Source organism: Xiphophorus hellerii, chromosome 8 (assembly GCF_003331165.1).
Source record: "Xiphophorus hellerii strain 12219 chromosome 8, Xiphophorus_hellerii-4.1, whole genome shotgun sequence".
Classification (NCBI taxonomy): domain Eukaryota; kingdom Metazoa; phylum Chordata; class Actinopteri; order Cyprinodontiformes; family Poeciliidae; genus Xiphophorus; species Xiphophorus hellerii.
This window is the reverse complement of record NC_045679.1, coordinates 4,114,059-4,134,649: the sequence shown is the minus strand read 5'-3', so window position 1 is coordinate 4,134,649 and position 20,591 is coordinate 4,114,059. Positions and strand designations below refer to the sequence as shown.

At 42.0% G+C, this 20,591-nt stretch overlaps 1 protein-coding gene across 1 annotated transcript in view; it reads left to right on the top strand.

Moving 5' to 3' along the window:
* Positions 1-200: 200 nt before the first annotated feature.
* LOC116724468 (NACHT, LRR and PYD domains-containing protein 5-like) overlaps positions 201-20,591 on the top strand; it is a 74,744-nt gene continuing 54,353 nt past the window's right edge. Inside the window, exons 1-4 of the mRNA XM_032570187.1 lie at positions 201-280; positions 415-534; positions 5,787-5,865; positions 6,026-6,251. Of these exons, the coding sequence (XP_032426078.1) occupies positions 201-280; positions 415-534; positions 5,787-5,865; positions 6,026-6,251 (505 nt within the window). The remainder of the gene's footprint in view (positions 281-414; positions 535-5,786; positions 5,866-6,025; positions 6,252-20,591) is intronic.

The window sequence follows — 20,591 nt, the reverse complement described above, 5'->3', positions numbered from 1 at the left end:
CTGCCTCTCTGCTGTCTGACTGCATTCACCTGACACTGATATGAAGCAGAGAAGAAGAGCCAATCAGAGGAGGAGCAGCTGATCTTTTTCCAGCTCTAATGATGTAAAGGATGATCAGAGTTGATGTGCAGATGAATGATGTGTGTTTCCTCTGCAGGTGAAGGTAGAAAGTGTGTGTGAGCTGATGTGAATTCAGCAGCATGGATCAGTGTGAGGAGGGAGTCCCTCCCTCTAAAACCACTCTGTGTGGGGAAGATGAGAGCCAGAGCAAAGGTCAGAGGTGAGGTCACCATCTCTAACTGTCCGCAGCCCTTTTCACACAGCGTTCACTATATCAGGCCAGAACAGACGTGGTGATGAAGCTGCTGCTGCTCCTCTTTGCTGATTAAGTTTTAATCATCATGTTTCTGTCAGGATCCATCAAAGACTCAAACCAGAACCAGAACCAGAACCCAGCTGTGTGTCCTTTAAGAGCGACAGGTCAAAGGATGAGATCATTCACTTTAAATCTCCTGGATCTCCACCATCAGAGAGGTGAGATGCTTTTAACTGCTATAACTGTTCTGTTTATATCTGTTATTTTGGCCATGTGATGATAAGTTCTGTTGGGTTCTGTTGTAATGGGAACATTATACTGAATATTATGTTATTTTCTTTTAATATGTCATACATCAATGACATTGATGTCTCCATGCTTACATGGTCCAATAATCAACTTAGGAACGTTGTATCATGGACTTCATTGGTCTCTATAGGAGCCAAATTTGTGTATTTTGGGTTTTTGGTAACTAGATGAGACTATGAACTCCAGTATATGAACCAAGAGCTGACAGGTGTTGAACCCAGAAGGCCATACAAGTTTTTGACCGCTGTGGTGGAGTCATTGTTAACGCTGTTGCCATGTATCATGGAATAAATTGATTTTTTCACAAATAGTTCATCTGACTGGAATAAATTCAGAATTTGATCTCTGGGATTGACTTTACACGCGATCAACAGGTACAACATTAGCCACTCAGCGCGTCATTAAAAAGCAGCAACGGATCAATGCTTAACGAGTGCAGTATTAAACTGTCTGGTATGCTGTCAAAAATTTGCCCTTTTTGGACTTTGAGGAACTCTGATGTATGTGATTCTGTACAGCATCCATCAGTCATCAACCCATCAAACTGGATTAAAGCAACAAGCTTTAATCCCAGCAACAAGCTGGGATTAAATCCAAAGGGAATGTAGTGGCCAGCACTGTGACATCTGTGAGTGGTTCAGGAGAGGTTGATCAGCAACATGCTGCAGCTAGAGGAAGTGATGGCTGCTGGGCTTGTTGTTCAGAACCTCACCCACTAGAAGAATGCAACAAATTTAAATGAAATCTTCACAAGGATAAAGTCTTTCTGTTGAGAAGAAAAGGATTATGTTTTGGCTGTCTGCAGTGAGGCCACAATAGCAGGATTTGTGAAGCATTATTTCTGTGAAGGATCAGCTGATAAACAAGAAATGTCAAGAGAAGACCAAAGGTTTCTCAATATTATGGAAACGTCTGCAGCAATACATGATGGAAAGTATTGCTTGAACCTGCCATTCAAATCAATGGATGTCTGTTTACCAAACAATTTTGCAGTAGTCAAACAGAAGCCCCTTCTGCACTGCTCAGCCAGACTCAGACCGACTAAGGTTCATTATTTTGGGCCATTTGAAGTTAAAATAGGAAGAACACATTGCAGGAGATATGGTGTTTTGTTTACCTGCCTGGCAATTCGAGCCATCCATTTGGAGACTGCAGCTACACTTGATAAAGATTCCTGCATCACTGCATTGAGGAGATTTATCAGCAGAAGAGATTTATGGTCTGATAATGCAACAAACTTTGTAATGGTGCTGAGAAAACTGAAATAAGCTATTGTTAAGCTAAACAAGGACACAATAAAGTCATTTTTAGTACAGGTGGAAATTAATTGGATTTTTAATCTACCTGCTGCTTCCCATTTTGGTAGTGTTTGGGAACGAATGATTCATCTGGTGAGAAAAGTACTCAACTTAGTGCTGCGTCAGCCAACTCTTGATAAAGGGCTGAGTACAGAATTGTGTGAAGCAGAAGCCATCTTTAACGATCGCCGTATTACAACCCTCTTAGATGATCCAAATGATCTGGAGCCACTTACCCCCAATCATCTGCTCTTGCTCCGAGGAAAGCCTTCACTTCCCCATGGAACATTAAAGCGGGAGGATCAGTATGGAAAAAGACCATGAAAACAGGTACAATACTTGGCTCACCTGTTTTGGAAGAGATGGGTTCGAGAATATTTACCTTTGCTTCAAGAAAAGCAGAAATAGAATTAGAGGAGGAAAACTCTTGCTGTTGGAGATATTGTGGTCATAATGGATCCTTCTGCACTTTAAGGATCTTGGCATCTTGGCAAGGTTTTGGAAATGTTTCCAGATGGTTATGGTTTCGTGAGGTCAGTAAAGCTGAAGAATAAGTCCAATATTATTGAGAGACCAATTTCCAAACGTTGCATGTTATATGGTGTCTAAATTAATGTGTTAATGTCACATTTGTGTCACATATTTTCTCCTGTATTATCATTGTTGTGGGAATTGGCATATATGTTTGTTATGCCAATTAGGGGCCAGTGAATAGGAGCCAAATGTGTATTTTGGGGATTTTAGTCACTAGATGGGGGTGTGGCCTCCAGAATATGAGCCAAGAGGTTGTTACATTCGGCCTAAAGCAGAAATTACAAATACACACAAGGGGGATCTGTCCCAGGAAATCAGGTAAGGTATGCTACACCATTAATTTGGAAAAATAAATAAATACCCAATCACTCAATAAGAAATAAGTTGATCCTTAGCAACAATGATTTATTCAAAAAGAATTACAATACTACAAAATAATAATAGTTATCTTGATAGATAGATCGATAACTCCATTTCCTCAAAAAAAATAATTATGGTTACTCGGTTTGAACCAGCAAAAGACCTAATTAATTAAATGTCCAAAATTTCCCCATCCATTTTCAAAGAGATTATTGTCCACAAAGCAGTTCCATATCCTCGAAAAATAAACAAAGTCCTGGAAGTATTTCGCCAAGTCCCGATCCAAAATGAAAAATCCTAACGTTCAAACCCCTTCCCAAAAAGATACGAAAAAAGAGTGGTACCACCAAAAATCCCCAAAAAGAAAAGTACCGTCCAGATCTCACCGGGAGCGTTTCTCTTTCCCCTCGGTGGCGTCCTCTCGCACTGGCGGCGTCCACTTGCACCGGGCGCCGTTTCCTGGGTGCAAACTCTGATCCAGTTCCTAAAATACTATCTGTGGCACGGGGCGATCTTTGATCGCTGTTTTTTATGTCTTTCCTTTGATTTTTACTAGTTTTAAACGTTCAGACAAGTCAAAACTCCCGCTGCACAGATCCCACGGTGAGCGTCTTCCTCCCCGCTTGCGCCTCTTTGCGCCCACGCACACGCCCCTTTTTAATTACTAATTTGTCTCACTCACACCTGAAAACATCAGGATTTACCCGAAATCAGTTATAAACAGTGGAAATTGGAATACTTTTTAACAATGAAATCACAGCAACTGTTCTACACGACAGGTTGATACATTTACTTTTTAATGTATTTATTTAGGAAAAAACAAACATAGTGGTTATGTTACAAGGTGACAGGTAGTTGACAGGTGTTGAACCCAGAAGGGCATACAAGTTTTTGACTGGCATGGCAGAGTCATTGTTAATGCTGTTGCTGTGTATACTGGATTAATTGGATTTTGTTCACAAGTGGTTTCATCTGACTGGAATAAATTCGGAATTTGAACAACAAAGAAGATCTCTGGGATTGACTTTACATGCAATCAACAGGTATAACATGAGCCGCTCAGCACATCTTAAAAATGCAGCAATGGATCAACACTTAACTATTACTTAACTATAACTATTGGCTATTACAGCCAGTTTAATACTGGCTACTACAGTCTCCAGTGACTGCAATGAAGTACAACTGAATTAGTGGTAAATTAATGAAACATCTTTGGAGTATTAATCAGGTCCGTTTAGATCCACATTCTCTACCCATAGTTTCTCCAGGTCCATCTAGTTAACAGAAATCTAGAAATCTGGTCTGATTTCCAGATGTTTCCCTGATATCGAATAAACAATTAATCATGTAGTGATACTCTAGAGGCCACCATAAGTAAAACATTACTGCTGATGAATAACAGGAAACAAAATATCTAACCAGAATAAACTCACTTTTCTGCTGTAACCTCTAAAATATAAAATGGAAAGAACAAGGAAAATCCTCAATCAGGACACATAAGCTATTATGTTAACATGACCTTTGAACCATAAACATTTAACTGCATTTTATTCTGTTTTGCATCAACTTCATTTTTCCAGATGAAACAGGCACATTTATTTAATCATATATTCTTAACACACAAACAAAAAAGCAGAAGTGAATTTAATGTCTAGGTTAATATTTGTATTAACCTATGATTAATGTTGAATGATTAATGTTGAATGAAAAAAGTTTACATGGATTTTGTGATTCCTATTTCAAACATCACCCAAAATCTCAGAAACATATTTCTGCTCTTTAAACAAGGCTGGACATTATTTAGGAGGATCAATGATCAGGAACATGTTGTAGGATTGAACTGGTTCTGATGGGAATCATTTAGAACATGAAGTTGATTATCTGTGCGGTTCTGTTGTGTCTCACACCTCTTTATTTTACAATGAATCAAAATAGAAATTATCTTTAAATGAAACCTCCACAGAAAGTTTATAAATGTTTTTCTATGTGGATCCATCAGCGAATAAAGCCACAACCAGAACCCAGCTGTGTGTCCTGTAAAAGTGATGAATCAAGAAATTATCGCACTGACTTTAATTCTCCTGGACCTCCATCATCAGAGAAGTGAGCTGTTTCTAATGGCTGTATCTGTGGAAAATGAACCAGTGAGAACTCAAATATTTCCAGTTATAATTACAGAGGTTTGATCCATTACCTACAGAAACCAACTGTTCTAATGAAAGCACCTTTATATATTAATCTCTGGGGTGATGATGATGATGTTCTGCTGCTATCTGGCTCCATGTCAGACTAATATGCTCCATGTGGGACATACAGTATTTCCCACAGGCAGGGAAGGAAAGCTTCATGATGTGGTAGGCGAGATCTGCTGGAACTCAACCAACCTGAGCTGATCTGGACCATCAAAAGTTCTGCTGGTTCTTGGTGGGATCAGCAGTAACATTAAATCTTTAAATCTACTTGGATCATTTGATTCACTGCTCACATTAAGGTATCACTTCGTGGACCTTTACATTCAGATTGTCTATGTGTGGACAGATACAATGTGAGCTCATTCACTTCCAGGAATCTATGGGATCCATTTTTAAAATTCTCACAACATCCATTAGAGGATCCCACATGGACTTTTATCCACATATCTCAGATGACCTCCATCTCCCCATGACCTCAGATCTAGTCATTTGAACCTGATGGAGCTATGTGGAAAGAGCCTTCACATACACTCTTCCCAAGCTCTGGGAAAATGTCTCCACCAGTATCAGATCTGCTGACACTGTGGACTGTCTGAAGTCCAAGTTCAGCACCAACTTTTTAAAATGTCTATTGAGTGATTGTTGTGTTACTTTTCTTCATTGTGTTCATGTGATGATCTGTTTTAAGAGCTTTTATTGTGAAACTTTTGATGATTTAATTTATAACAGGTGGATGAATATTTCTTGACTTCCTAATTGTTCCTGGTTCCTCCACAGAGTGGACCAGCAGAGCTCAGAGGTTCCCAGTGGTCCATCTGCCCAGCAGCATCAAATACAGTGGGACTCCATATTTATGGTCTGTACATGTACAAGAACTACTTTTCCATGGGTTCTGTTCACATTCATCTCCATGCTGGTCTTTGTAGATCAGAGGAAAGCGAGTCTGTTCATTGTCCATCTGGTTATTGGCTCCATGATTTCAGTTTGATGTTTCTTCATCTATTATTCTTTTGAAGCTGCTGGAGGACAACATTGTCACTTTTGTGAAAAATGAGCTGAAGAAGATTCAGAAGGTTCTGAGTCCTGATGACACAGAATGTTCAGAGAGTCAGAGAGAGGATGATGATGTGTTGGACGGTGAGGATGAAGAGCAGAAGAGAAGCAGCAGAGAGGCACTGATGAAGATCACACTGAACTTCCTGAGGAGGATGAAGCAGAAGCAGCTGGCTGACCGTCTGCAGAGCAGTAAGAGGATTTCTACAAAGATGTAACCTGATGGATAAATCACACATTTACTGATGTTTGAAGAGATGGAATCACATTTATTAACATCATCTTCAGAAAATAATATTGTTTAATTACTGATTTTACATTTTGTGTTATTAGAACAATTTGCTGCAGTTTGTCAACATCAACTTAAATTTTGTTTGAAGAAGAAGTTCCAGTCTGTGTTTGAGGGGATTGCTAAAGAAGGAAGTCCAACCCTTCTGAACCAGATCTACACAGAGCTCTACATCACAGAGGGAGAGACCGGAGGGGTCAATGATGAACATGAGGTCAGACAGATTGAAACAGCATCCAGGAAACCACACAGACCAGAAATAACAATCAGACAAGAAGACATCTTTAAAGTTCCACCTGGAAGAGGTCAACCAATCAGAACAGTGATGACAAAGGGAGTGGCTGGCATTGGGAAAACAGTCCTAACACAGAAGTTCACTCTGGACTGGGCTGAAGACAAAGCCCACCAGAACATCCAGTTCATATTTCCATTCACCTTCAGAGAGCTGAATGTGCTGAAAGAGAAAAAGTTCAGCTTGGTGGAACTTGTTCATCATTTCTTTAGTGAAACCAAAACAATCTGCAGCTTTGAACACTTCCAGGTTCTGTTCATCTTTGATGGTCTGGATGAGAGTCGACTTCCTCTGGACTTCCACAACAAGGACATCCTGACTGATGCTACAGAGTCCACCTCAGTGGATGTTCTGCTGACAAACCTCATCAGGGGGAAACTGCTTCCTTCTGCTCTTCTCTGGATAACCACACGACCTGCAGCAGCCAGTCAGATCCCTCCTCAGTGTATTGGCATGGTATCAGAGGTCAGGGGTTTCAATGACCCACAGAAGGAGGAGTACTTCAGGAAGAGATTCAGAGATAAGCAGCAGGCCAGCAGAATCATCTCCCACATGAAGACATCACGAAGCCTCCACATCATGTGCCACATCCCAGTCTTCTGTTGGATCACTACTACAGTTCTGGAGGATGTGTTGGAGACCAGAGAGGGAGGAGAGCTGCCCAGAACAATTACTGAGATGTACATCCTCTTCCTTGTTGTTCAGACCAAAGTGAAGAAGGTCAAGTATGATGGAGGAGCTGAAACAGATCCACACTTGAGTCCAGAGAGCAGGAAGATGATTGAGTCTCTGGGAAAACTGGCTTTTGATCAGCTGCAGAAAGGAAACCTGATCTTCTATGAATCAGACCTGACAGAGTGTGGCATCGATATCAGAGCAGCCTCAGTGTACTCAGGAGTGTTCACACAGATCTTTAAAGAGGAGAGAGGGCTGTACCAGCACAAGGTGTTCTGCTTCGTCCATCTGAGTGTTCAGGAGTTTCTGGCTGCTCTTCATGTTCATCGGACCTTCATCAACTCTGGTGTCAACCTCATGGAAGCAAAACAAACATCTAAGGATTTTTTATTATTTAATAAGCCTAAAATAATTTCTCTCCATCAGAGAGCTGTTAATCAGGCCTTACAGAGTCCAAATGGACACCTTGACTTGTTCCTCCGCTTCCTCCTTGGACTTTCACTCCCAATCAATCAGAGACTCCTACAAGGTCTGCTGATGAAAACAGGAAGTAGCTCACAGAACAATCAGGAAACAGTTCAGTACATCAAGGAGAAGATCAGTAAGAATGTGTCTGCAGAGAAAAGCATCAATCTGTTCCACTGTCTGAATGAACTAAATGATCGTTCTCTAGTGGAGGAGATCCAACAGTCTCTGAGTTCAGGAAGTCTCTCCACAGATAAACTGTCTCCTGCTCAGTGGTCAGCTCTGGGTTTCATCTTAGTGTCATCAGGAAAAGATCTGGATGTGTTTGACCTGAAGAAATACTCTGCTTCAGAGGAGGTTCTTCTGAGGCTGCTGCCAGTGGTTAAAGCCTCCAACAAAGTTATGTAAGCACACAGATTGTTACTTCATTTATTTTGATAGAAATCTGTTATTGATGAGGTAAATATATATTCATGTTTCAGTTTATTTATCAGTGCATTGTCTCTTTAAAGTGTCAAACTGAGGGGTCAGGGAGACAAACTTCCTTCAGCAGCTGGACATAATGTTACATATTCAAGTAGTTAAAAGACCTCCTCTTTATGTTAAAATTGAAATATGATTCACTTAGTTCCTTATGAAATTGTATAATTCTCTTTCCAGCCTCCTTGTTGCCTGTTGTTCTGTCCTTTAAGACTGGAGGACTATACAATGAACCAGTTCACAACTAAAGGCAACATAAATAGGTGTAAAATATAAGGTTGAAAGATTCCTGGAATGTTTTGAGTACCTTGATTATTAAAATCCCTCTATGAAAATTTATCTGCGTCGAAGCTTCGTTAATTTATGTTTTATTATTTAGCCCACCATGTTCTGGCCATAACATTACTTGTCTTACATGTAGCTCTGACTTCCGCCTCTGAGTTGTTGACGAATGCTAAGTGTTAGCGGCATATTGTCCAATTTTCAAGTTCGGCCTGTGGGTATTTTATTGATTGATATTTATACCTGGGCTTTCATCGTTTTCGGGGGACCAATAATCATCTTTAAAATGACTGGCGTGATGCCTCGAGTACGGCAGCCTTTCTCCTCCCGGAACTGTTGATTCAGACCGAACAGCGGGAAGAGCGTTGCGGGAGTATTTATACAGTTGAGCGGATAGACTGAACACGTCGGGTGGCTGAGTAGTTGATGCTTACAGTGTAAGTAAAACTTTACGGATGAACCGCACAATAAATTTCATGTCATCATGGTCTCAACAAATGGGTGGCGGAGCGCATCGTGGTGGTACATGGCAGGTAGATAAGTTTATGAGTGTGACAGATAAAGGGCATGTGAATATTCCGTATTGCTCCCCCGTTCTTACTTTCGTCCCCTGGTCTATTTCCTCCTCTCCACCCCATCTTACGTTCGTTTGCACCCCGACCACCTCAAGACCCCCCACTCCAAGCAACATTTCCTGCATTCTCAAACCCAAAGCTTCGCATGTATGGGGCAAGGTGAGAATTCATCTATTAAACTGACTGAAGATGAATACATAAACTAAAAGCTGGAGTATAGACATTTTTCTAAGCATATTTGTGAGCCTGCCTCTTTATTATTAAATTTAATAGAATTTCAGATCTTTGTATAACTTTTCTTCCGGTTAACTTACGTAGAAAGTGAACTGCTATTGTTATAGGTTAATTTTCTAAACTACAGAAAAGTAACTATTAGGGAAGCTCAAAAATAAAAAACTGGACTGGTATTGATAGGCGATAGTAACACCGAAGTTATCCCAGATTTACTAATATTTTATTTTATCATTTTTTATCCGATTACTCGATTAATCATAAGAATAATTGATAGATTACTCGATTACTAAAATATTTGTTTACAACAGCCCTAGTAAAATAAAGTTTTCTGAAAAATATTGTTCGGAAAACAATAAAATTTTGAAGAATTGCTTAGTAACAGAGTTCTTTCTCTGTCTCCTCAGACTGAGTGGCTGTAACCTCTCAGAGAGAAGCTGTGAAGCTCTGTCCTCAGTTCTCAGCTCCCAGTCCTCCAGTCTCAGAGAACTGGACCTGAGTAACAACAACCTGCAGGATTCAGGAGTGAAGCTTCTCTCTGCTGGACTGAAGAGTCCAAACTGCAATCTGGAAACTCTCAGGTAAAATGTTCTCAATCCTGGTGAAACCAGATTTCTGTCCATTACCTCCTGCTATAGATGATGTAAATGTTATTTCAATAGTAGATTATTAAAATGAAAGATGTCTGACTGTGATGAGGCTAATCATGCTAAGTCTTGACACATAAACTCAGCTGGTTTTCATTTACTCCAGGCTGAAAGAACCAAGAAGAGAGGAATGTAGAAAGGTGGGGATCAGGCTTTAACTGTTAGTGTAACGCTGGACACTTGACAGATTGCTGCATCCTCAGTTTACAAAGAAGCATCATTGCAGATTCTTCCTCCAACCAGTTGTTAGACTTTCTCATCCATTTTACAAATTACAAATTTTTATTTTTATTACCTACAGAATGAAGTTCTATTACCATTTTATGATATTGATATCATAATTAATATAATTTCTTGAGTGTTTGCCTCATGTTAAAATGACCAGTTCAGACCTTTGGTTCTACCTCAATGTTCTCATATTCTCATCATGTGATGAATTGTGTGTCTGCAGCTTATCAGGCTGTTTGGTCTCAGAGGAAGGCTGTGCTTCTCTGGCCTCAGCTCTGACCTCCAACCCCTCCCATCTGAAAGAGTTGGACCTGAGCTACAATCATCCAGGAGACTCGGGAGTGAAGCTGCTTTTGGCTGGACTGAAGGATCCACACTGGAGACTGGAAGCTCTCAGGTATGGAGGAACCTGCTGCAGGAGCACAGAAGGTCTGGGAAACATTTAGTTTGAAGCTAAATATGTACTGTAGTTTCCAATTGAAATATTTAGTCATTGATAAATGAATGACATGGTGAAAATATAACTTGACATTCTGAAAACGCTTCTGCCTCTTATGACAGTTAAATAAATCAAATTATTACTGTGGTTTAATCCCAACTGTAAAATTGTTGCCATAAATTTTTTCTAACTTCTGGAAGCTTTAAATGAATTGTTTTGACTTTTGGCAGCTGCTTAAAGTTTTAAAATAAAAATAATGGTGTGGCTACTCTAAGCTGTATTTCATGTATCCAGTGTGAAAGGTCATATGACCAGACCTCCTTACTTCCTGTGTGTGACGCTGGACATAAATGTCTGTCACAAACCTGTTATTATCCTCTTTAATTGAGACAATGACATCTGCAGGACATGGAATTAAATCTTTATGTATTTAAAATATTTCTGAACATTCTTGTAACCATTCTTTATTATAATAGGTTGTGCATGTCATATTTTTTTATTTTATTTTATATATGTATAAATACGCCATATTTGTGTAATTCAGACTATGCAGTTTTCCATCAGCAACAATTGTTGCTCAGTATAAAACCAACATTTTCACCAACATAACCAAAATAAAATGTATTAGTTCTGGAAGCTCCGATCAGGTTTATTGCTGCTGATTCTGATACCGATCAGCCATGAGGTCAATGTCTGCTGATCACCAATATTTGCCGATCATCTGGTTTGAGTGTTTATTTGTTGCGTTAGGTATAAATGATGCTATGTGATGTGGCAAAATTTAAAAATTATCTGGTAATAAATTCACCTAATTAAATTAACGTAAACATACAACATACTTGCAGGCACAATACAGCAGCTACTCAGTCAAAAGAACAACTGAAAAACCTGCAACCAGTTAAACAACATTTAACAGTAAAGTTCTTTGTACTATAAATTATACATGAGTCAAATAAATCTAATAACACTTATTATATCAAATAATGTCTAGTAAAAGAGGGAAACATTCATTCAAAGTAAAATACAGGTTGCATCAAAATAAACAATCTTAAGTTACTGAATCCAAACTTCCTGAGAGCAGCTAGCTGATTAATGCTGGTTCTGACTGAGCAGAGTAATTCTGCAGAACACAGGAGGATGGAGAGGAGACCAATTATTATTTATTTGTTTTTTCATAAATTATCTCATGTTTGGGCATAGCGAAAGTTTTACTATAAGAATTTTGTTGTTGCCATTGTTGTTTCCGTTTCCTGCTGCAGCTTTAAGCAGTGTGAGATTCACTGCAGGTGGAGGTTGAGCGGCGCTACGTCTGTGAAATATTACTACCAGTAGTGAATACCGGCGGTTCAACATCAAGAGCAGATCCAACGTCTTTCACCTCCAGCTCGAAGACTTGAATTATTTTTCTGGTTATTTGTTTAGCTTTCTGACCATGATGCTAATCTGGGTGAGTGTTGGTAGTTGAGCTGCTTTACCTGCTTTACCTCCCGCTCTGGATGTCATTTTGTTCCTGCATTGAGCCTCAATGTAGCCAAACGTTATAGTTCTGCCAAGCCAAAGGGCAATAAACAACAACCAGAACGAAGTTAATTATTAACATCATTTATTGTTACACACATAAAAGGATTCCCCATTAACTTTATCTGTTCGTTTGTCAACCTGATAATGTTCGACCCGAATTTAATCACTTCACGTGGACAAACCCGCATAAACTACAACAATGTTCACTGCAAACTGGGGATCACACCAAACAAGATCGGGTGTCAACTATTTATGATTAACAGAGACATAGGATATTGCCATTCAGGGAAGTGACCCAAAAACAAACAGAGGACGAAACAAACAAAACAAATAAAAAGTTGTTAGCCCACCCTCACAAGTACTAAGAAGAGACAAACAATCCTAACTGAGCGGACTAACAAAAAACAAACTCTAAAAGTACAGCAGGAAGCAGTGCCAACACTGTAAAAACAAAAACACAAAAATTGCTAAATGCTTATTGAATCATTTTAATCAAGTCAATCTAAACCACATTTAAAAAAATGCTGCATACCTGCATCACACAAACCAGAACTCTAAGATCAAACTTGGTGTAGCAGATCTGGTGCAACCATACCAGGTAAAAACAATATAAAAAACATACAATTCATTCTGATTAAAAGAGACTAATGTTTAAGTTGACCTGCGGTGTCGAACAACCACGCCCAGATAACGCTACCACCGGAACAACATTAACAATGCAGCCCTATATAAAAACACCACATCAGCATAATTTACTTAAGAGAATCACTTTAAAACTGTTTTCCTCCAACCCACCAAAGCCAGCAAACAGTATTGGTAAAACAGGAAATTAACACTTGGCCACCACCTTCTAGCTTCCCTTTTATGGAGGCTCAGTCTATGGAGAGTGCGACACCTAATGGTTACAACTGCTTGTTTTTTAAATGTCATATTAGATTCGTTGTTTTGATGCATTTTAACACTCTTCACCAACGAGGTAATTTTCCACCGCAACATGCAAACTTCCCCATTCAGTCTCAGAGCTTTATCATTCCACACTACAGGATTTGTTGCTGCGTGCTTGCGCAGTGTGAAGGAAAGAGGAGATCTAAGGAGGGAAATGCATGCACGTATAAGCGCAATAAGTCCAACTCTGCTCCACCAGATGTTTCTCTCTGTCTCCTCAGACTGAGTGACTGTAACCTCTCAGAGAGAAGCTGTGAAGCTCTGTCCTCAGTTCTCAGCTCCCAGTCCTCCAGCCTCAGAGAACTGGACCTGAGTAACAACAACCTGCAGGATTCAGGAGTGAAGCTTCTCTCTGCTGGACTGAAGAGTCCAAACTGCAACCTGGAAACTCTCAGGTAAAATGTTCTCAATCCTGGTGAAACCAGACTTCTGTCGTTTACCTGCTTTCAAAGACGATGTAATTATTATTTGTTATAATATTATAGTAATAGATGTCTGACTGTGACATGGTTAACCATGCCAAATCTCAAGAAAAGTGGAGGTCAGGCTTCGACTGATAGTGTAACTCTTCGTACTTGACAGATTGCTGCATCCTATTGAACAAAAGATCATTATTGCAGATCTTTCCAACAAACAGTTTTCAGGCGTTCTCAATCATCATGTGGGAAATGTTGATTTTCATTACCTACTAAAGGAAATACAGTTTTATTACTATTTTCTTTTATTAACAGGTTAAGCACCAGTTTCTTGTGTGTTTTCCTCTCGTGAAAATATCCAGTTCAGACCTTTGGGTTCTACCTCGGTGTTCTCATATTCTCATCATGTGATGAATTGTGTGTCTGCAGCTTATCAGGCTGTTTGGTCTCAGAGGAAGGCTGTGCTTCTCTGGCCTCAGCTCTGACCTCCAACCCCTCATACTCGCAGGTACAATACAGCAGCTACTCAGTCAAAAGAACAACTGAAAAACCTGCAACCAGTTCAACATTTAACCTGTTGTTTAACTGGTTAAATGTTGTTTTACAGAGTAAGGTTCTCTGTACCATAACTTATACATGAGTCGCATAAATCTAATAACACTTATTATATCAAATAATGTCTAGTAAAAGAGGGAAACATTCATTCAAAGTCAAATGCAGGTTGCATCAAAATTAACAATCTTAAGTTACTGAATCCAAACTTCCTGAGAGCAGCTAGCTGATTAATGCTGGTTCTGATTGGCTGGTTCTGACTGAGCGGATTAATTCTGCAGAACACAGGAGGAAGGAGAGAAGATCGACTAATATTTATTCATTTTTTCATAAATTATTTCTTATGTTTGGGCATAGGGAAAGTTTTAATATGTGAATTTTTTTTGTTGTTGTTGCCATTGTTGTTTATGTTACCTGCTGCAGCTTTAAGCAGTGTGAGATTCACTGCAGGTGAAGGTTGAGCGGCGCTACATCTGTGAAATATTACTACCAGTAGTGAATAGCGGCGGTTCAACAGTAAGAGCAGAACCAAAGTCTTTCACCTCCAGCTCGAAGACTTGAATTATTTTTCTGGTTGTTTGTTTAGCTTTCTGACCGTGATGCTAATCTGGGTGAGTGTTGGTATTTGAGCTGCTTTACCTGCTTTACCTGCCGCTCTGGATGTCATTTTGTTCCTGCATTGACCCTGTCATGGGGTGCGGTGTAGAGATGGTGAGGCAGACGCTGTAGACCCAGGTAAAGTGAGAGATGATGGTTTTTTAATGATGAATATCCAGAAACACAGTCCAAAATAATGGGCAGCACGACCGAGTGGAAACCAGGGCTCGACGCCGGTAGCAACCGTAAAAACAACGGACGAGACGGACTGGATACACAGACGACAGACTAAGTCAAACGAGACGAGGACGCGACAGAGACGCTGGGACACAGGTGACATTAAATACACGGGAGGGTAATCACAGAAACGAGACGCAACTGGGAAACAATCAAGGGGAAGACAGGGCAACACAAAGACTCGGGGACACAGAAAACTCTAATTAAATACACAGACAACACAGAACATGACAGTACCCCCCCCCCTCAAGGGCGGCTACCAGACGCCCAACAAAAACAAAACAAAAAAACACAACAAGGGTGGGTGGAGGGGCGCTGGACGGCGGGCCAGAGTCCAAAATAACAAAAAACAACCCAACGGAGTGGGCGGAGGCACAGAAAGGGCCAAGAGTCCAAAAACAAACAAAAAACTACCCACAGGGTGGGCGGAGGCGGGAACCACGAAGGCGGTCCGGCGGCCGTCCGCGGTGCTGGAGGCGGCGATGAGGAGTCCCGGGGGCCGCCCACAGACGGCGACGACGAGCCCCCCGAGGCAGGGTGTCTGATGGAGCACAGAGAGTCGGGGTCTCGGTCGGAGCACAGGGGGTCTCAGTTTGAACGCAGGGGGTCTGGGTCTCGGGAGGAACGGATAGAGTCAGGGTCTCAGATGGAACGCAGGGGGTCTGGGTCTCAGGAGGAACGCTGAGGGTCTGGGTCTCGGGAGGAATGCAGAGGGCTTTGGTCTCAGGAGGAACACTGGGAGTCTCAGGAGGAACGCTGAGGGTCAGGGTCTCGGGAGGAACGCAGAGGGTCTGGGTCTCGGGAGGAACGCTGGGGGTCTGGGTCTTGGAAAGAACGCAGAGAGTCGGGGTCTCGGGAGGAACGCAGAGGGTCTCAGTCTCGGGAGGAACGCTGGGGGTCTGGGTCTTGGAAAGAACGCAGAGAGTCGGGGTCTCGGAAGGAACGCAGAGGGTCTCGGTCGGAACGCAGGGAGTCGGGGTCTCGGGAGGAAGTCCAGAGTGAAGCCTCGGCGCCGGCTGCGGAGGAGAGCCGGGGCGAAGCCTCGGGGCCGGCTGCAACGGCCTCGGGTGCGCCGGCTGCAACGGCGGCTGGAAGTGCTGATCCCGGAGATGCTGGAGCTGGGTCTGGGCTGGCGGAGAGACTGTGCAGATTGGGAGGCAGAGGGTTACCTTTCAGCACGGCAGCCGCCGTCAGGCACTCCCTCTCTGCCTCCTGTTGCAACTCTGCCAGCCCCAGATGCGGAAGTCGCGGGATCCATTCGTCCAGCATGATCACCAAGCGTGTGGCTATGTTCAGGCGGTGACGGGCGGAGTAAGGCTTTGCCACCTCCTCGACATAGTCCTCTACAGTTTTAAGTAATCTTGCTGGTTCCATAATAAAGCGAGCCTCACGGTTCAGTCTGGTCGGGTCCTTCTGTCATGGGGTGCGGTGTAGAGATGGTGAGGCAGACGCTGTAGACCCAGGTAAAGTGAGAGATGATGGTTTTTTAATGATGAATATCCAGAAACACAGTCCAAAATAACGGGCAGCACGGCCGAGCGGAAACCAGGGCTCGACGCCGGTAGCAACCGTAAAAACAACGGACGAGATGGACTGGATACACAGACGACAGACTAAGTCAAACGAGACGAGGACGCGACAGAGACGCTGGGACACAGGTGACATTAAATACACGGGAGGGTAATCACAGAAACGAGACACACCTGGGAAACAATCAAGGGGAAGACAGGACAACACAAAGACTCGGGGACACAGAAAACTCTAATTAAATACACAGACAACACAGAACATGACAGACCCTCGATGTATCCAAACTCCGTCAAGTGCTTGTTTTTTAAATATCATATTAGATTCGTTGTTTTGATGCATTTTAACACTCTTCACCAACGAGGTAATTTTCCACCGCAACATGCAAACTTCCCCATTCAGTCTCAGAGCTTTATCGTTCCACACTACAGGATTTGTTGCTGCGTGCTTGCGCAGTGTGAAGGAAAGAGGAGATCTAAGGAGGGAAATGCATGCATGTATAAGCACAATAAGTCCAAGAAGAAAATTGTTGACTGGAAAGTAACACATACATTTGATGGATTAATAACAGATGTTTCTCTCTGTCTCCTCAGACTGAGTGACTGTAACCTCTCAGAGAGAAGCTGTGAAGCTCTGTCCTCAGTTCTCAGCTCCCAGTCCTCCAGTCTCAGAGAACTGGACCTGAGTAACAACAACCTGCAGGATTCAGGAGTGAAGCTTCTCTCTGCTGGACTGAAGAGTCCAAACTGCAACCTGGAAACTCTCAGGTAAAATGTTCTCAATCCTGGTGAAACCAGATTTCTGTCCATTAGCTGCTATAAGAGATTATGTAAATTTTATGTCAGTAGCAGATTATAACATCAGTTGTAAGTGCCAGTTTAATACTGCACTAGTTAAGCGTTGACCCGTTGCTGCTTGTTATGACGCGCTGAGCGGCTAACGTTGTACCTGTTGATCGCGTGTAAAGTCAATCCCCAGAGATCTTCTTGTTGTCCAAATTTGTTCCAATCAGATGAACCATATGTGATCAATACACATTTATTACAAGATACACGGGAGCAGTATTAACAATGACTCCGCCACAATGGTCAAAAACTTGTATGCCCTTCCGGAATCAACACCTCTCAACTACCTGTGACCTCTTGGTTCATATACTGGAGTCGACAGCCCCATCTAGTGACCAAAACCAAAAATACACACATTTGGCTCCAATATCAGTAAATGTCTGACTGTGATGAGGCTAATCATGCTAAGTCTTAACACATAAACTCAGCTGGTTTTCATTTACTTCAGGCTGAAAGAACCAAGAAGAGAGGAATGTAGAAAGGTGGGGATCAGGCTTTAACTGTTAGTGTAACGCTGGACACTTGACAGATTGCTGCATCCTCAGTGTACAAAGAAGCATTATTGCAGATTCTTCCTCCAACCAGTTGTTAGACTTTCTCATCCATTTTACAAATGAAAAATTTTGATTTTTATTACTTACAGAATGAAGTAAAGTTTTATTACCATTTTCAGGATAATATCATAATTAATAACATTTCTTGAGTGTTTGCCTCATGTTAAAATGACCAGTTCAGACCTTTGGGTTCTACCTCAATGTTCTCATGTTCTCATCATGTGATGAATTGTGTGTCTGCAGCTTATCAGGCTGTTTGGTCTCAGAGGAAGGCTGTGCTTCTCTGGCCTCAGCTCTGACCTCCAACCCCTCCCATCTGAAAGAGTTGGACCTGAGCTACAATCATCCAGGAGACTCAGGAGTGAAGCTGCTTTTGGCTGGACTGAAGGATCCACACTGGAGACTGGAAGCTCTCAGGTATGGAGGAACCTGCTGCAGGAGCAGAGAAGGTCTGATAGAGGAGGAAGAGGGAGAAATGTCTTTAGTCAGTCTGCTGGGAAACATTTAGTTTGAAGCTTAAATTTATTATGCTAATTCAGTATTTGGCGTGTTTTTATTACAGTTAAATTATAAATACTGCTGGTAATTTTGGCTCTGTAAGTTTGCAAACTACATCCAATTAAAAATTGTAGTAATCTTTCACATGGTACTGAATGAACCTGGGAAACCGACCCATCTACTGGAACCACAATGACATGGTAGTCAGAGCAGCAGGGGGCCAAATATAGCTCCATGTGGAAGCAAGAGGTTGGAGAGAGAAAATCAGTTTGAAACTGTTTCCTATCAGAGTTCAGTTTGTCTCTCTGTCTTCACAAACCAGGAGCATCATGGGCTGGGCGGGGCTTCCACTGATGGATCTACTGAGAAAATACAAGAAGCTGATTGGCTGATGGACAGGAAGTTAAAATATGAAGATAAATTACATCACAAATCAGACAGTATTGGTGTTGTGGATAGGTGTAGCGCAGGATCACATGGTGTTATCAGTGATTATAGATCACCTGTTGCTCACCTGGTGACTTTAGTCAGTGGGTGATGGGGGAGGTTTACTTTTTACTGACACTCTGACAGCCGCTTCACCTCATCCCTGTACTCCAGCTCCCCCTTCCCGCCTGAGATGAGACCAACAACAGTCGTGTCATCTGCAAACTTTATGATCTTGTTGCTGAGGTGGTTGGAGACACAGTCTTGAGTGTAGAGGGTAGAGAAGTGGGCTGAGCACGCAACCCTGTGGCAATCCGGTGTTCAGGCTCAGAGCAGTGGAGGTGTGGGGGCCCAGTCTGTCCCTCTGGGAGCGACCTGTTAGGAAGTCCAGGATCCAACTGCAGGTGGCTGATGGGAGCCCAAGGTTTGCTAGCTTGGACACCAGACATTGGGGAAGTATAGTATTAAATGCTGAGCTGAAGTCCACGAAGAGCATTCTGACATAGCTCCCCTGCTTCTCTAAGTGGGTCAGGGCAGCATGAAGTGCAGTGGATACAGCGTCCTCTGTGGACCTCTTTGCTTTGTAGGCAAATTGGAGAGGGTCCATCTCAGCAGGCAGGCCAGCGAGGATTTACTGAGAGAGATAAATTTATTGAGAAAGACAAAAAAGACAAGATCAGCTCATCCAGAACTTCTACAGTGGAGGGAGGATTACTTTTACAAGCCATTACTGCAGCTGCTGGATTCAGGATGCTGCTTCTTCTTCTTGGTCTCATTGTAAATGTGTGCACCGCCACCTGGTGGTGTTGGTTGGTAGACGAAGTGCTGAAAGAGACTGATGGTCTGACCCCCCTCCTCCTTTCAGGGTGGAGCCTGCTGGAGTCCCATTCTTGACACCAGGTCCATGGAGATGTAAGTGTGTTTTTCATCTGATTCATGACAACAAAGCAGCTCACATTCAACCATCTTCAAACTGTCACATCACTCATTCAGGAGTCATCATCAAAGTGTCAATAAATGATCAATAACTGCAGCTGGATTGTGTTTGTTCTCTCCATCAGATTCCTGTCAACTCACCATCGACACAAACACAGTGAACAGAAAACTCAAACTGTCTGAAGACAACAGGAAGGTGACATTTGTGAAGGAGCTTCAATCATATCCTGATCATCCAGACAGATTTGATTACTGGCCTCAGCTGCTGTGTAGAACTGGTCTGACTGGTCGCTGTTACTGGGAGGTCGAGTGGAGAGGATATGTTTATATATCAGTGAGTTACAGAAGAATCAAGAGGAAAGGAATCACTACAGACTGTTTGTTTGGAAGGAATAATCATTCCTGGAGTCTGAGATGCTCTGATGATGGTTACTCTGTCTGGCACAATAACAGAGAAACTCGTCTCTCCTCCTCCTCTGTCTCTAACAGAGTAGCAGTGTATGTGGACTGTCCTGCTGACATTCTGTCCTTCTACACAGTTTCCTCTGACTCACTGATCCCCCTCCACACCTTCAACACCACATTCACTGAACCTCTGGTTCCTGGATTCTGGTTCAGTTCTGGTTCCTCAGTGTTTCTGTGCTGAGTTTAGTCTAAAGAGTCTAAAGATTTTTATCCTGCTAGAAAATCTCTCACTGATTAAAAGATAGTTCAGTCTCTACATGTCTGTTTCATACAGAAACATATTTTCATGGATCCAAACTGTTTCTTGGTTAAACTTTTCTACACAACCCTGGGATTATTCCAGGATTATAACTGGATCAACTTGTTGTTTTTTCTTTTTCCAGTCAAAGATTCACAATGAATCTCAG